At 45.1% G+C, this 15,938-nt stretch overlaps 2 protein-coding genes across 3 annotated transcripts; both read left to right on the forward strand.

Moving 5' to 3' along the window:
* The first annotated feature begins 525 nt into the window (after positions 1-525).
* Positions 526-3,500, forward strand: MRPL18 (mitochondrial ribosomal protein L18). The gene is made up of 4 exons (XM_059468719.1): positions 526-727; positions 1,192-1,372; positions 2,815-3,049; positions 3,298-3,500. The coding sequence occupies exons 1-4, from the start codon at positions 676-678 to the stop codon at positions 3,367-3,369; spliced, it is 540 nt and encodes a 179-aa protein (XP_059324702.1). The 5' UTR covers positions 526-675; the 3' UTR covers positions 3,370-3,500.
* Positions 3,501-4,413: 913 nt separating this feature from the next.
* Positions 4,414-15,938, forward strand: PNLDC1 (PARN like ribonuclease domain containing exonuclease 1). Of its 2 annotated transcripts, none has more exons than XM_059468700.1 (19): positions 4,414-4,634; positions 5,100-5,157; positions 5,274-5,347; positions 6,288-6,321; positions 6,446-6,569; positions 7,167-7,255; positions 7,516-7,622; positions 8,980-9,059; positions 10,045-10,182; positions 10,789-10,858; positions 11,110-11,195; positions 11,419-11,474; positions 12,544-12,611; positions 13,413-13,466; positions 13,682-13,724; positions 14,261-14,360; positions 14,790-14,965; positions 15,128-15,226; positions 15,753-15,938. In XM_059468700.1, exons 1-19 carry the CDS (start codon positions 4,559-4,561, stop codon positions 15,817-15,819), a joined length of 1,599 nt encoding a protein of 532 aa, XP_059324683.1. In that variant the 5' UTR covers positions 4,414-4,558; the 3' UTR covers positions 15,820-15,938. The 2 variants fall into 2 exon arrangements, with proteins under 2 accessions (XP_059324683.1, XP_059324684.1); XM_059468701.1 differs by having other exon boundaries at positions 12,547-12,611.

Raw genomic sequence — 15,938 nt, forward strand, 5'->3', positions numbered from 1 at the left:
GTACCAGCGTCGAGTTCCCCTGCCAGGTGGTGCCAGGGGGATCTCCAGGCCTTCACTCTCCTTTCAATGCAGTTTACTCTTACATGGCTCATTAAAAGCATTTTCAGGACTACAGCAGTTAAATACAGCTCCAAAGTAAGGTTCCTGCGCGGTCAGGCTTGCAGGAGGATGCTTCGGGAAGGCAAAGAAGCTCTGCTATACCTGTGTGCCGCGGGAGCAGTTGGAAAGAAGCCCAAAACGGGATAGTGGCAGTTCCTGAAACGCCTATTGTTGCTCTTTACCCACTCCCCTTTCCTTTCCGCGCCTTGGTCCCTCTTCCCTACACCCGTTCCAGGAAAAGCCGACCCGGAGGCCGGCATTCCCCAAAGCCCTTTTTCCGCGGAGAAGAGTTAAAAGATGATCCCCCGAGTCGGTGCAGTGTTATTAGCTCAGTTTTACCAGGCATGAGTAGCACACGGGCGCCCCTCCCACGGGAGCTGAGGCGGCTCAGCCGGCGGGGCGGCCCCGGCCCCGCGCTCGGCGCTTCCGCCTGACCCCTGGGCTGGCGGCGGCGGGCGGAATTCCCGCGGCCGCTTCCGCGGGAAGCGCCGCCCCTCGCGCATGGCGGCGCTCGGGTGTCCCTGAGCGGAGGCGCGGGAGTGCCACCGCCCGGGGCTGTAGCGGCTCCGGCTCCCCATGGCGCTGAGCAGCCGCCTGCTGCAGGCTGCCGGCGGGCTCCGTGCAGCGGGTAAGCCCAGGGCTCGCCGTGCCGGCCTTTCCGGGCTGCGGCTCCGCGACCCCCGCGCTCCCGGGGCCATCCGGCGGCCGGGTGTCTTGGTGCTCCGGCGTCAAGGATGAAGGGTTTATAGCTTGTTGTTTGGTAGCGCTGCCTCTGGTTTCTTGTGTACTTCGCTTTCAGCGTTTTGTAAAGCTTTGGACCTAGGGATTTCCTAGTAACGCGTGAGTTTATATTTTATATACAAGTTTAGAAACGGCGTTAGTATACTTGCCGTTCACCTCATAAATTGGGGAAACAGGTTGAGGTCTTGTCATTCAATTTTAACTGCTTAAAAAATAAAAGCAAGATGATTCTAATGATTCTACCCTGCTGACTTCTGTAAGCTATGTCATTCTGTACTGTATCCATTCTGTTGTCTGCACTGCATGTTTTTTTAATCTTTGGTGGTTTTGTATCTGCTCTCCACCCCCAAGGTTTTCGTTTTGCATCAACTACAGCCAGTCTCAAAACTGAGACTGAAGTGGACACAAGTGAAAATGAGATTGTTGCCCCAAACTTCACCAACAGAAATCCTCGGAATTTAGAGCAGATGGCCCTGGCTAGGAAGGAGCGGGGCTGGAAGACAACATGGCCAAAGCGTGAGTTCTGGCACAGGTGAGTCAGTTAAGCCAGAAATTAAGACTCTGAAAGAAAAAAACCCCTCAAAAACAACAAAACAAACCCCAGAAACCTACATACAAAATATGCATTTTGGGTTGCTGAATCAGTTAGCACATTAGTGTTAATCAGCAGGCATCCTCTATGTTCAGAGAAGAGTAGACTAGTAGCACGTGAAAGCATATGTAGTCAAGATTTTTCCATCTATTGTTAAAGCAACAGTAATGTTGCTTAAGCAACAGCTTTTATACTGCATTCTCTCACTCCTGTGCTTACCATGCTTCATGGTTTTATTTGAGGCACCACAATAGTCTGTTTAGGGTTGTTTTAAATTTGTGGGTTTTGTTTTGTTTTAATTTACTTGTCCTCTGGAAAATAAGTTCATTTTAAGCTGGCATTTCAAAGTCTTTATTTTGTCCTTGTGGGGAGAACCCCATCCAGTTTGTTCATACCAGGAAAGCCGATACTATCTCAGTGCAATAAGAAATAGTTGCTCCTAATAAATATTCTACTGTTCTGTGTGGATGCTTATGGGGTACCACTTGCAGATCTCAACAAGTTGCTGTGTCAGCCCAAGCTTTTAAAGGACTGAATAGTGACCCCAAAATTCCATTTCTGTTGGAGCAGTTCCCCTCATATATATCTGTTCCACGCTTTACATGTGTATAGTGCTTGGTTTGGAGTGGGTGCTGCTCTGGGGCAACATAGGACTGTGCCCTGAGTAACTGATGAGAAGTTGCTCTTGGAATTTCACTCTTCTGAGCTACCAATAGGAGTTGTGTGAGTCAACACAGGCAGGCTGCTGGAATGACCACAAAACTATGGCTGAAATGCAAACAGTACACTTAATTTCATTACCTTGCTAACTGAAGGAGCCCAAAGCAACACCCAGGTAGAGACACAGGCAGGAATGCAGGCACTGTTAGGCCTAGTCTGTGCAGGTGCTGAGCCTGCCGTTGGCACCCATTTATTAGGGGCATTTAGGTTTGCCATCATGCTATGGTCTCTCCTGTGCTTTTTGGATCTCTGAGCTTTGATGGTCTGTCTGTCAAAAGAGGGAGCTCAAGCATGTTCATGAGAGAGCCTCCAAGGCTCTTCAAACACCTCTGTTACCTCCACACAGAGATTCTACTTCTCAAAACAGTCAAGAGGATAAACAGCAGTAGGCATAATATGTGGGGTTTCCCACAATGTTATTCTCCAGGACTTGGCATTCCCAGCTGCAAGGTCACTTGAGAGAATCCTCCTTGATATTCTTCTGCTTTTAACCCTTTCCTCCCAACAGGCGTTCTATTTTGTGTCTTACTAGGCAAAACTTGTAATATAATGTAATATATTAATACACTCAATTTTATTTCATAAAGGGAGTAATTTAAGCATTTGACCCTGTTCTCTGGAAAAGACATTATAATCCTCTTTTATTTCTTTCTTGCCCTCAGATTACGGCTAGAGCGGACGCAGCATTACGTAGAAGCCTTTGTCGAGCGCTCCAACGGGGATGTTGTGGTATCTGCCTCTACCCGAGAGTGGGCCATAAAGAGACACTTGTACAGTCCCAAGGGAGTAGCTGCATGCAGAAACCTTGGCCGTGTCATAGCACAGCGCTGTTTGGAAGCAGGAATCAACTTTGTGAACTTTAAAGCCATTATCCCCTGGGAACACCGCTGTGACTCGGCAAGTACCCATCTACTTATTCCTTTGGCCCTTCTTTCCTTTTTAGGCATTCATTTTACTTCCCTTCACCTTCAATTTTCTTATGTAGCTTGACAGTCCTTCCTTGCAACACTCAGAAGGGCTGCAGTTCCTGATATTATGCTTCCATGAGGCTGTTAACCTCTGCCCCTCCTTATAACATGTTCCCACTGATATTTAAGTCCTGCTGGCTTTCTTTTGTATTTATTTGTGTCTATCTTTTAAACAAGATCCAGGAATTTGAGAAAGCTGTGAAGGAGGGTGGTGTTGTTCTGCATGAACCAAGAAGAATCTACCGGTAAAATGGAGATTGTTGGGAAGACTTTCCGAGGAACAAGGATCACTTCTTTGGGTTTCTGTACTGGCAAAGGGAAAGTCCAGAGCTGGAAAAAGTTGGAATGTGTCATCTTATAATAAAATATTTTCAAATGGATAGGAGTGTGTCATATTCTTTATTCTAAAATGATCAACACCTTTAATGCTAGAATAAACTTACCATAGTTCAGGCTTGACAAAATTTATTAATAATTCAATGTTTTAAAAATATTTTTTTATTTTTAATATTTGATTTTGTTTGTTCCAGCCTGAACTCTGGAAATGCTTTGATATTTGATCCCTGTATACTGCCAGTCTAACCTAGCAAAGTGTAGACATTACATTAATGTTTAGAACTGTGATAAAGTGATAAAGATGTGCAAAGTCTTAATGAAAATATTAAACTCCCCCAACTCATCTTTGCACCTTTCTTGCAATCCTGAGGTTCTAACTGCTTAACCACGTGGATAGGTCTAGAAGGCAAGCTGCAGAAATTCATGCTATAGGGAATAAGAAGCCCCTTTCACCCCTTGTGTGACTGTCTGCTGCTTGGCACAGGCTGGTGCTGTCAGCATCTCTGCCTGATGGCTCGGCAGAGCTTCCAACCACGACCAGGCTGTGAAATCCCCACAGAAAATGTGTTGGAACCCTCTGACAGACAAGTTCAGGGCGGCCAGCCTGGTCAGTGCCACTGCTGTGCCTGTGTCCCGGCGCTGTGCCTGCTGCCTCGTGTGTGCGCGCTCTGGGGCAGGAGAAGGGAATGCCGAGGGTCTGTGCCGGCATTCAGCAACGTGCGAGGTGAGCCCGGCCCGCTTCTGGCATCTTTATTAAATCCTCACACATAATGAAAAAAACCCACTGTTTACTGGATTTTTACCAAGTTGTCGGTTCGTAATAATAGCAGATAGCGACAGCCCCTGAGCGATCTGTATTTCCAGCAGGCGCGCAGTGGGAGCTGCCCCTGCGCTCCCTGTGAGCGGGGGCTGTGCCGGGCGCCTTCGCCGTCTCTCCAATTTCCAGCCTAAACCTCCCAGTCTCTCGTTCCCAGCGCTCGGGTCCCGCTGGAAACTCCGGCGGCGCTGCCTTTCCCATCCCCTGGCGCGAATCGGGCCCGCCCCGCGGGGCAGCGGCGGGCACGCAGGCGCGCCGGCCGCGCCGGGCTGCGGGAGGGCGGCGATGGAGGTGGGCGCCGAGGGCTTTGCCCAGCACCTGCCGCGCCTCCGGCGCCGCATCCTCCGCGCCGCATTCGTGGGTGAGCGTCGGGGGCGTCTCGTCTGGCCCCCAGTGCTGCCCTCGGCCCCCCAGGGCCCCTGCCCGACGTGGGGGCCCGGGCACTGAGGGGTATGGCAGCCGATAATGGCGCTGCTGCCCAGAACAGTGAGCGCTGAGGCGAGGGGATTCAAACGGGGAAAGGGAGCCCCAACCGCGGTGCTGGCCTCGGCTCGGCCGGCTGGGGGTCAGGGGTGTTGGGGTTCGGGCTGGGGCCACGGACACAGCACAGGGCGACCAGGCCCCTCCTCAGGGGCCTGCGGGAGGTGTCCCTGCCTCATCCTGCCCCAGGAATGAGGCAGCTGGAGGTGTGAGCCCCACAGCTTTTTCTCTTGAGCCTGCTTCCTGTGGTTTGACAAAGGTTACGGTGAAGAGAAGCGTGTGAGAGACCCCCCGTCCTGGTGGTGTGTCGAATTCAGATTTTCTTGTGTTCTTTCCACTTGAACAGCCCTTGATGTGGAGTTTACTGGTTTGCATTCAACTTCCCTACAAAACAACGAACCCAGGTAAAGCTCTTGGACTTGAAATGTGAGGGAGACTTGTTGCTCTAGCCCTGTGAGAACAACCTGTGTATAGCAACCCTTCTTGTGTCCCCCCTCCCCAATTCTGGTTTTGTTCCCAGCCTGTTTGACTCCCCTGCGGAGCGGTACGGGAAGGCCAGGCAGAGTGTTCAGCGCTTCACTCTGGTTCAGCTCGGTAAGTGTGGCTCTGACACGGAAAGTGATCTCCCGAGGTCCTGCAGGTAACTGGCCTTTTGCTAACAGTGCATTCTGCAGGTGCCTCTGCCCTTAATTCACTCATTCCAGAGATGTTTGCTTGTTGGGTTACCCTCAATCCCCCCCCTCGCCCCGATGTTTAACACTATCAGCTTTTTAATAAATAAAGTCAGGTGGGCTGTATTGTTTTTACCGGTCTAAAGTTGACCATATTTAAAGGTCACAGTTAAAAATACAAGGCTTTTGAATCAGAGGATGCAAGCAAGAAGCGTATGACGGCAGCTCCTGTTCAAAGCTGTCATTTGATACAGTGCATTATGAGTAAGGGGACTATGAGAAAAATGAAGGCTGCTATTTCTGTTATTCCTAAAATAACAAATCAGCATGAGAAAGGACCTGTGGAGGAGAGCTATTGGCAGTTAAGAGCCAGTAAGGGGTCATGAAGCAAGCTTGAAAACAGTTTGAAATATTGTTGAAAGTCTTGGACTATGTAAGATCTTCATGTGCCTTTTAGGGATTAATAGAAGAAAAAAGACCCTGAGAAGTAAAACCCATGTTTCAGTCCTCTGTGGTGCCCAGCTTGTTCCAAACACTATTGTAGTGTAGTTGGTCCCACAGACTCATCTGTGTATGCACAGTCAGAGACTAATCACCATCTCACCTCTTGCCATTGCTCAGTCTGTTTGTTGTTTAATTCAGATTGGACTCATTTTCCCACATAGCAGTGAAAGCTTGTCCTGTTCAGCTCTCAGGAATCCAGGGAGTGGCCTGGCAGTTGCTGCTAGGATTGGCACAGTGACATTCCTGAATGGAAAGCATGTATTTCTTGAGGGGTTCCCCACATTCCTCATCTCATTTGCAGGCTGTCAGTAGACATCCAGCTAAATGCTGCCATCTCAACAGAGGTTTCTTTCTTGCAGGGCTGGCAATATTCTCAAAAGAAAATTCAAACAAGTAAGTCAAAAAGCAATTTTCTGTTACAATGAGGACAGTGCAGTTAAAATTTTATACGTAATTCCCTTTGGGAGGAGTTTGTTCTTGTAATTATCTTCTAGAGAAATTTTTCTTTTCATTTTAGGTATGTGGTGCATTCATACAACTTTTTTCTCTTTCCCTCAACACTGGGAATAAAGGATGTGGAATTCACCCTCTCTGCATCTAGTATTCAATTCCTGTCTCATTATGGCTTTGACTACAATAAGGTATGTAATCTCTGCCAGAAATGCAGAACAGAGGAAATCTGTGCAACTGGAGAAGAAATCAGATTAGCATCCCTAAATGTTAACATTTTTGGGGTAAATAGCATCTTCCTAAAGTATGAATGCATCATGCAGTTCGTTACCAACAGGGGTAGTGAGTGCTGTTTTTTCTGAGCTAATGTAAAGGCAATAACCACATCCTTGGCAGCATCAGACAGATTCTCCTGCCTCAAAAAAAACCCCAGACCTTATATTTGGTGAGTTACGGATTTGCTAAACAAACCCTGGTGGGTGTCTTTACTATCCACGAAGGTGCAGAAGTATCAGTTTACAGCATATTATATATTGCCACAATTCCCATCAAATTCAGACTCTGTCATCCCATAAGAGTGCTGTCTTGCAGTTCTGGGCAGGAACCATCTTATTAAAGGAAAAGTAAAAGAAGAGCAAAAAAACTGATTACAGTTGACAAATACCCTTTTCTTTCCTCCATACCTGTTGGATTAGCTACAGTTTGTCCTGACTAATCTGCTAATTCTCTAATGTGCTGTGGGAAAATCCAGGGGAATGTAACCAAGCTGGCATTTTCTCTCCCCTCAGTTCCTCAAAGATGGAATCCCGTACATGAATGAGGTACAGGAGAAGATCCTTAGGCAGCACCTCTTAGCAGGTACCTGGAAAGTCTGCAGGTGAGCACTTCTCAGTACTGTGCCCATGGCTCAGCTTCACTCACATCACGTTTTGTAGGAATACTGAAACCTGTTGGGCTGAACAGCTCGCTGCCAGCTGTTCCAGCATGCCATGGTGTCTGAAGGAAGATTGAGATCACAGGATATTATGTGGAGAATTGGTTGCATGTTGGGAAATGAAGCTTTTGCATTCCTGCAGCAAGGCACAAGGCTTCACCTGTAAAGAGCTTTTCTCACACTGCCTCTTTGCCATCATTCAGCACCAGTAATGCAGACAGGGATGTCCTGAAGAAAGCTATTGATGAAGTGACCACTTGGATAGGTGCAGCAAAGGAAGAGGATACTATGGTTCTGCAGGATCTGAGTGGTATGAAACAGTGCCTCTCTTAGGTGCCTGTGGGCTCTGAGTGGCTTCATCATTTCTTGTGAACCTCTGGGGCTATAGCTGTCCTTTCTTCTGTTAAATTGCTCTATTGAGAGGGAAAGCACCAGTGCCCATCCTGCCTTTACAACTCTTTACCACAGTTTATACTTCACCTCCTGTCAGCAATTCATCTCTGGGCTCTTCTGCTCTGCTCTGTTGGGGTAGTGGGTCTTTCTGAAGCAGAAGTGGATGTCTGGATGCTTGGAGCATGCTTTGTTGTAATTAACTTCCATTTTGTGCTTCTTCTGAGCAGCAGCTGGAGAATTAGTAGTCACTCTGAATCAGGATAATGTTTTACATGCTTTAAATCCTGGGTGATTTTTTTTTTTTTTGTTTATTCTCCTCCCCTCCTTTCAGAGTTGAGTCCCTCGTTGGAGCAACCAGGAGCCCCATAGAGACACATATATGCCAGTGGGAATAAGCAGGTCACTTAGGTTGTGGGAGCACTGTAGCAGAGCTGAGGAACTTCTGTGCTGACTTGAAGAACAGGGAAAATTTGCAGGGAATGATTTGTAGGTTTATTCACAGAACCCAAAACTTCATCTTCTAGGTCATATAGAAAAGGTTAGGGAGAAGAGAGTATTCAAGGCTTTGTCTGTTGAGTTTTTTTGGAGAGTATGCAATAGGAGGGATGGAGACTGTGCTGTGCTTTTTATCTGCTTTGTCAGCTAGATATAATACTGATATTTTAATAGTCTGGTGCTGGTGAACACCTGTGATAAGAAAGACATTTGTTTAAGTAAGCAAGAAGACTGATTCAGGTGTCTCTTTTAGTGCTGTTCAGAAGAGGACTGGGTTAGTTTCTTGTCAGCTGTGGGGGAAAATGCATTGCTACCCTTTGTGTGCTTGGCTTCTGGGCCTGTTGCTCTGAAACTGAAACTGTCCCAAACCAGACTGCGTCTTTTTCAGAGTAGTAGCCTTCCTCCCTCTTCAGTTAGTCTTTTCGTTTTCTCTATCTCCTTACAAAAGCTCGTTTGCCTGAAATTTTCACTGTGATTTTTGGGTGGTTGGGTGGGGTTTTTTTGGTGTTTTTTGTTTTTTGGTTTTTTTTTTTTTTCTGTGGGTTTGTGGTGGTTGTTGATTTTTTTTTGGGTTTTTGTGTGTGTCTATGTTTTTTGTTTGTTTTGTTTTCTTTCAGTCATTGTGTGTGGTAGTGTACCAGGATCATATGTTGAGGAATATTTTCTATATGTTGTGGGAGAGACATGTTAGTCCGTCTGTCTAGAGGAATGGTATGTTTTCCTTAATGGGCTTGTCTGCACCTCTGGAGCTTGTACTGCCTTTTTTTTGTGTGTCATAGGCTATCACATGATTGAAGTTCAGCTGGTTCTGAGGCAGGCTCTTGAAAATGTTTGGACAGAGCCTCTTGGAGACAAGAAGGTGAGATGGAAATGTGGACCTTTTGAAAAGAGGATTTCTCTCTGGGCAGATAGGACTGGTATTCTTGCAGGGACTCTGAAATGTTGCTTGTACTTTTAATAATAGGGTCAAGGAGCAGAAGAAGGCAATGACAAAGGAAATGTCGATTGTGAGATATTAAAAAAAGGGATACAGAAAACTGAGCAACTCTGGTTTCTGTTTGTCCTGTAACCCCAAAATCCTTTTAAATGGAAGTGCTTGTTCCTGGAGCAATTCTGGAGGCACCTCTCTGTGTCTTCAGACTTAAAGTCCCTCCTTCAATACTTCCACGAGAATATACAGTTTTAGCATTTTCTGTGGTTTTCCTTTGCTGACTCCTGCCATGAAGTTGCTTTGAAGACTTTTACTCTGTGATTTGCTGTTTTGCTATTCATTACTGATATTTTACATTCAGTACAATATTTTCTGTACTAAAACTATGGTTGTAGACTTCTCAAACTATGGGTTATGGGTATGGTATCAGTCAATTGCTTAGAATTAGCTTACAGAAATCTTTTTTTTGCATTAGTCCTGCTTTGGTCTGATAACCAATGCCTCCAGAATGTCAGATTTACCCAGCCTTCTTATCTGAAGAATTGCTTTTGGCAACTCTGCTTGTATGATTGCTGGGATTTTGGTACCATGAACTTACCATATCAACTTACATATGAACTTACCATCAAGTTAAATTGAATTAGGTTAATTTGTGCTCAGAAAAGCCCTTTGGTAGGAATTGTCCTCTTGGGTAGAGAAGCACAATTAAGACTCACTTTGAACAGGCCTGTTTAGTTACTGGAGCACTGATCTCCATATGGAAGTGAGACAGTCCCAAGGTCCCAGGGGATGCAGTTTTTCAATCCTTCAGTGCCTTGAAGCTGAACTTGACCTCAGCATTACTGACCCCCAGTAAGCAATGTACATACAACTAACATGGGAGGCTGAGATACTCAGTGACTGTTCTTTTCAGGTAATGGTGAAAAAAGTGAGTCCAGCGCATCGTCAGCTTCTGGAGAACTCTTCCTATGACCGCTGTCAGAAAAAGCTCATTCTCCTGTCTGCCCGGGGCTTCACCAACCTCTTCCAAATACTTGTTAAAGTCAAGAAGGTAAAATGCCTTAACCCTGCTCTCATTTTTATTTTTTTTTTAAATTTTGCTGTGTTAAATGCAATATTAAACACCTTTGTGTTACAATTTGAGTCACCATCAAAGAAAGATGAGCAGATTCTTGCCTTTTGGGCAAGCTGTGCTTTTCAGCATGCGTCAGAGGAGTTTATTGGACCTTGTGGACCATTGGTCTGACTTTGTGTGGAAATTCTTATGTTCTGTATGCAGCTTATCAGATGGATTTCAGCTTTAGAGGACTATGAGTGATGTGCAGTAAAGACCATCCCTACCCTTGCAAGTGAGCATATAAATCTGATGGCTGGAACCATGTTCAGCTGAAGCCTGAATCCACTTAGCTCCACTGAAAATAGAATGCTGCTGAGACAATAGCTTCTCAGAGGGTCCACAAGTCTGATTTCTTGAAGGCAGTAGTTCTCCAGTGAGCCTTGCTGCCTGGAGCAGCAGGAGCTTGACTCCTGTGTGAGTGGGTGTGGATGTTGTGTGCTGGAGGAAAGGATTACAGCTGTTGAGTGTGCCTGTGTTTACCTCTGAGCTCTCTTCAGAAATGTGCTCCAATGGGCTGTTATGTTTATATTCCTCCCGTAGCCCCTGGTGGGACACAACATGCTTATGGACCTGATGCACCTCCACGACAAGTTCTACAGGCCCCTCCCAGGTACTGCTGTGCAGAGCTGCTGTCCCGGGCTGCTGCCTTTGCACTGGGGCTGGAGCAGGACGTGCAGTGGCAGTTTGCCACCACAGACACCTGCAGGGCTTAGCCAGCAGCAGGGCTGGTTGCCTCTTCTGAGTTCTAAATGCTGGACAGAGCATCATTGCCTGCTGTCACTCTCTTTCCTATTACTTTGTGGTTGCATGGGATTTTCCTCAGTTTCCTGATGCCTTTCTCCACATGTGCTTTGCTTTCAGAAAGCTATGAGGAGTTTAAAAGGAATATTCACAACCTGTTTCCTGTCATCATAGACACCAAAACTGTAACAAAATCAATGCAGAAGGTGAGATGCTCAGGTTTTTTTGTTTGATGTTTTAACTTGTGTTTCACCCAAGAGAGAGGATAATTTTCCTCAGTGCCCTGTGATAACAGAACTGCAAACGGTTCTCAGTGTTGCCTCAGGAAGTTCTAATTTTAGATCTCATTTAACAAACTGGCAATGTAAATAATTGAACTCACCATAAGGTCTGTCGTGGTTGGTTTTCTAATACATTCTTCTTTTATAGAAATGTCTGTGTCCTCGAGTATCTAGTCTTGTGGAGACATATGCAGTTTTGTGCAGGTAAGTGGTGGCCAATAGAGCTTTCAGCAATCCCTGTGTCTTCTTTGGAAAGATATTTCACAGTCAGCCACTTCCCATGTTCATACTTTCCCTCCTCTCAAATGCTTTTCAGTTGGATCCTTGTCTTTCTAAATTTAAGAGCAAAGGATTTGCACATCTTTCTTATAAAGAATTTGTGTAGTAAATTATTTGTTCTGAGTCACCTCTCTCATTGAATTGCCATTATTTCATTGGTCACAAGTTTGGTTTGCATACAACTGTACACTCAGCTTGAGAATTATGTTGCTTATGCCATGTTCTGAAATGAGTAAGATGCAGTTCTTGGTGAAAATACATCCTAATTTCAAATGCCTGTCCTAAGAGACGGCTGCACTGAGCCCAAAGCAGCAACTAAAGACAATGTTCAAATGGAGCACATGAGTAGATGTTGTACCTCATGAGCATAGTCATGATGTGGTAGGAGACTTAATTCACACTTCTTTTGTGAATTAATTTTTTTGCATGTCAATTTTGCTAAGGAAAGGAAAATTTTGCCTGTTTCCCATTACCTCCTAGTCCCATGAAGGAGATGCAAAATTAATATTTTTTTTAAAAACAGTACTGGGATTCTGAGGGTTTGTTTATTAGCAATTTCAGACTGCGTATTCTGCTTGAACGTTCTTTGTTTTATTTCTGTCATTCCAGGGGTATCTGTTTAACCCCCAGGGTTCCCCGTTCAAGTAGAACCATCTAGTAAACCTCTTTCCCTGCAGTTTTAATTCTGCTCACTTTTTTTTTTTTTGTATGCAATTAGAATAAATTGCTGCTTACAAGTTTTGAGTGAGGGAAGGGACTGAGAAAGGATTTAGGAGTTAGTTTTCAGGAAGAAAAACTGGTATTTTGAAAATACTTACTTGAGTAGATATTACTCCAGTAAGTATTATAGCCTTTTCCTGGAGGCCTACCAAAATTCACTTTAAAGTCTCCAGTAGCTTTTTTCTGAAATTAAGCTACAGGTCACTAGAGAACAGTAACTTTTCTCTAACATACTGAGAAAAGACAAAAATATCACACATCCACTTGTCTTTAGCAGCAACCTGAATCCCAAAGGTCCACCGTGCCCTGTTATAGCTCTTGCAAGTGGCTGCTCAAGATACGGTATGTTCTTAAGCAAATCTTCAGAGTCACATAGATCAAAAGAGCTTTGTTGCACTCTCTGGGTGACCACATACAAAGGATGAAGAAATGCTAGTGGGTCTGCTGAGTTTGTCCAGAGCTGCTGATACAGATTTTTGTCCAGACCCAGAGCCTGGGCTGCCAAGTTCTGCATGTCCCTGGTAGCTGCTGAGGGAAATGCAGGGCAGGTTTGCCTCATGCTGCTGATACTGACAGCATTTACACTGTGTTGGGCTGAACTGAACCTGACTTGGACTGTGAAGTCAGGAGCCCTTGGGAGGGGCAAGGGGAGGTGGGGAACAGCTGTCTTAGAAGGGAAGGTAGAAGGAGCTAATGGCAAAGTAGCAGGAGCTCGGTGGCTGGTCCAGGATCATGGTGTGATACTGGCTGTGAGGCAGATGTTTCCTGGCTTCTCCTGGCAGCATCGTGTCCTGCAGCACAGGGCCTCCTGTGTTTGAAATGGTTCCCATACCACCAATAACACAGACAACACAGTTTGGTTTAGACTTTCATAAAAGTTAAGTTTTTCAATGTGCATCTTGCTAAGGTTTTCAGGTATTCATGTAACTGCTGCTTCTTTTTTGGTGTTTTAAAATGCATTCTAGAAGCACAGCCTTTTTACTGAGTGTCAAGTTTTCAGGGTGAGGAAGGAAACAGAGTTGAGGGGAGGGGGAAAAGAACCTTTAGAAGAGTGGATCTCATGAATTAGGATTCTGCAGTGTAGTAGTTTTCACAGCATGCTAGATGTGTTTACTTCTTCCTGATTTTGTTGGACACTTACAGCCGAGAAGAAATTTCCTCATGAGGCAGGCTATGATGCATTTCTCTGTGGTTCAGGTAAAATGCTTCTTAAAAACTCCTTCAGAGTTTGTATTGGGATTTGGCAATCTTTTCCTTCTCTCTAGATCTATTTGATGCTAAGAAATATTTGTTTATATGCTGTCTGTTGCTCTTAGTAACTTAGCTGCACTTCAATGCATTTTTGCTTTCTATGTATTTAGCTGTGTTTCTCTAGCTTTCTTCTAATGCCACCTCATTATTCCTTTCTCTAGTTCTTCTGATGTCAGCTCATTTGCTACTGTGCAGATCCACAGAGTGAGTAATGTTTAAGTGTTGACTGAAAATTGCATTACAAGGGATGTTTTTCCTATGGAAAACAGTCTTCTGTTTGCACTGACTTTTTGTTTCTCAGACCGGTCTTCCTTTTGGACAAAAGAAAGTGTTATTGGAAATGTCATGTCCTAATTTGATTTTTATTTTATAAATCTGAAAGTAGTATTTATGTCAAAGTTTTATGTCACAGCTGACATTTTAAAAATGAAATCAGGGGCCATGTGATGGCTCAGAGGTTGGGAAATGACATTGTGACTTCTTTATTCTTGAACAAGCTCTCTCAAGTTCAGTTCACTTGGGTAAGGGTCAAATAATTTTCCATTAGTTTCCATTTTTGAAATCTGTGTGAATCAGTGCCTTCAGTTAAGTTCCCTTCCCTTTTCTTGCAGTTTTTTGACTTCTGTAGGAAGATACTAAGATCTGAAATATCTATTCTGTCACTAGTTGAAGAGCTTGAACTGTGTAGCAGTGCAGTACTGGAGAAACAGAACTTTGTTCTCTTTTGTTTTCTGATGCAGTGGTGCGGTGGAGGCTGAGCCTTCTTTCTCTCAGTACCTCGCCGTGTTGGCCGAGCACGTGAACAAAGTGAATTTCATCCGAGGTGGTGTTTCAAGCATTGTGCGTATGAATTGCAGGTCTGTGACCTGCGTCTGGGGTGCTTGATAGCTTCCTTAGAGGAGAGCAATCCACTGGTGCTGGGGCCCACCTTGGCAGAAATTGTCATCGCACCAGTGATGCAGTGGACCTTTTGAAATGGCCAATGAGTTGAATTTCTGCTTTGCACTATGTATTTATGCTGTTATTCTGTAAGATGGCATTAGCCAGTTTACATAACTGTTTCTCAGGTAGTTTCTCCGTGGTAGTTGTGACAGTTTGCTTTTATGACAATATTTAGATGAATTTTGAGACAAAAAAGAAAAAACACCAACAGCAGTATTGTACAACCTGTTATTTATTTATGATGTTCTGCGTATTTTCTGATTATATTAATAGTGGCTCTATAGTATTTCCAAATTCAGACATGTCTCAATACTGTACATTTTTCAGAATTTTTCTGGGGAAGATTCTCCTTGCCGCCATCCCCCTGCCTTGGTTGTTCATGTCCGAGGCTGGCCAGGGCTGACCGAGGGACAAATTTACCAAGAGTTTAAGGCTCGTTGTTGCTTTGATGTCAGACGGCTTTCAAAGAACCAGTTCATTCTGCTCTCCAATAAATACAAGCAGTAAGAGATCAGAAAGTCTTAACTTTGAGTCCTCTCTCCCTCTCCAGGCCTTTGTCCCACCCTCTCTCTGCTGTGACAGCTCTTAGATAGAAATCGCTGCCCTGAGCTGTGGGGTGCTGTAAGCAGCCTGCGGGCTGGGCTCAAGGCGTGCTTTCATTGCAGGGTCAGGCACGTCCTGCGGGATTACAGGCACCACCCTCACCTGCAGGTCTCTGTCTATCGCCACTGGAGGCACTCGCCGAGCGTGAACTGCCTGCTGCAGTGAGTTGCGGGGGCGGGGGAAGCATTCCCTTCAGGTCGGAGCCCTGGCACCGCAGCAGCCGGCCTGGTGTTTGCAGTGTCCTCCTGCCAGCCCTCGGAGGAGCAGGTGCTGGGTGGCTGCTCCTGAGCTTTCAGCCCTGGGCTGCTGGACTTTAAACTTGCTCTTGGTTAACCCAGGAATGTTTCCCCTAGGATAGCACAAAACTATGGATGTGCTGTCACATCAGGGAGGTTGTAATCTTAATGAGCTGTAGCACCACCTCTAATAAGCTTGGTGAGAGGGAGGCAGAATCTCAGGTGTGGGATGGATGTGGGATTTTTTCTACAGCTGAATTGAAAGCTTGGCAGTGGGAGAGAATTCCAGATTGAAAGTGCACCCTTCTTGTGAGATGGTGACAGTGATGCTCATGAAGGGTGAATTTTTGCCTTGACATATTTTGAAAAAGAATCTAAGCTCTTAATAAACAAAAAAATTAAGCCATCCATATAAGTAGCCTAACATCATTTTATTATTCTTGTCTCCTAGAATCTCTGGTATTGTGGCACTGTGGTCTCTCTTGGCCTTTGTGCTTGGAGGAGCTCGCAGCTGTTGACTCTGAAGGACTACTGTAGAAATGAGATGTGAGGAACACTGATCCTATTTCTTGTGTTTATCCGTTTTGTTTTGTTTCATTCAATAAAATGAGGAAAGAAAAAAGAAAAAAAAACCAAA

This window comes from Ammospiza nelsoni, chromosome 3, assembly GCF_027579445.1.
Source record: "Ammospiza nelsoni isolate bAmmNel1 chromosome 3, bAmmNel1.pri, whole genome shotgun sequence".
NCBI lineage: Eukaryota > Metazoa > Chordata > Aves > Passeriformes > Passerellidae > Ammospiza > Ammospiza nelsoni.

Bases quoted from the DNA above. Each gene is read 5' to 3' on its own strand.
- MRPL18 (XM_059468719.1), top strand. From the start codon at position 676: ATGGCGCTGAGCAGCCGCCTGCTGCAGGCTGCCGGCGGGCTCCGTGCA. The intron at 1,373-2,814 runs GTGAGTCAGTTA...TCTTGCCCTCAG, and splicing joins AAGCGTGAGTTCTGGCACAG to ATTACGGCTAGAGCGGACGC. The intron at 3,050-3,297 runs GCAAGTACCCAT...CTTTTAAACAAG, and splicing joins GGGAACACCGCTGTGACTCG to ATCCAGGAATTTGAGAAAGC.
- PNLDC1 (XM_059468700.1), top strand. From the start codon at position 4,559: ATGGAGGTGGGCGCCGAGGGCTTTGCCCAGCACCTGCCGCGCCTCCGG. The intron at 4,635-5,099 runs GTGAGCGTCGGG...CCACTTGAACAG, and splicing joins CCTCCGCGCCGCATTCGTGG to CCCTTGATGTGGAGTTTACT. The intron at 11,475-12,543 runs GTAAGTGGTGGC...ACTTGTCTTTAG, and splicing joins ACATATGCAGTTTTGTGCAG to CAGCAACCTGAATCCCAAAG.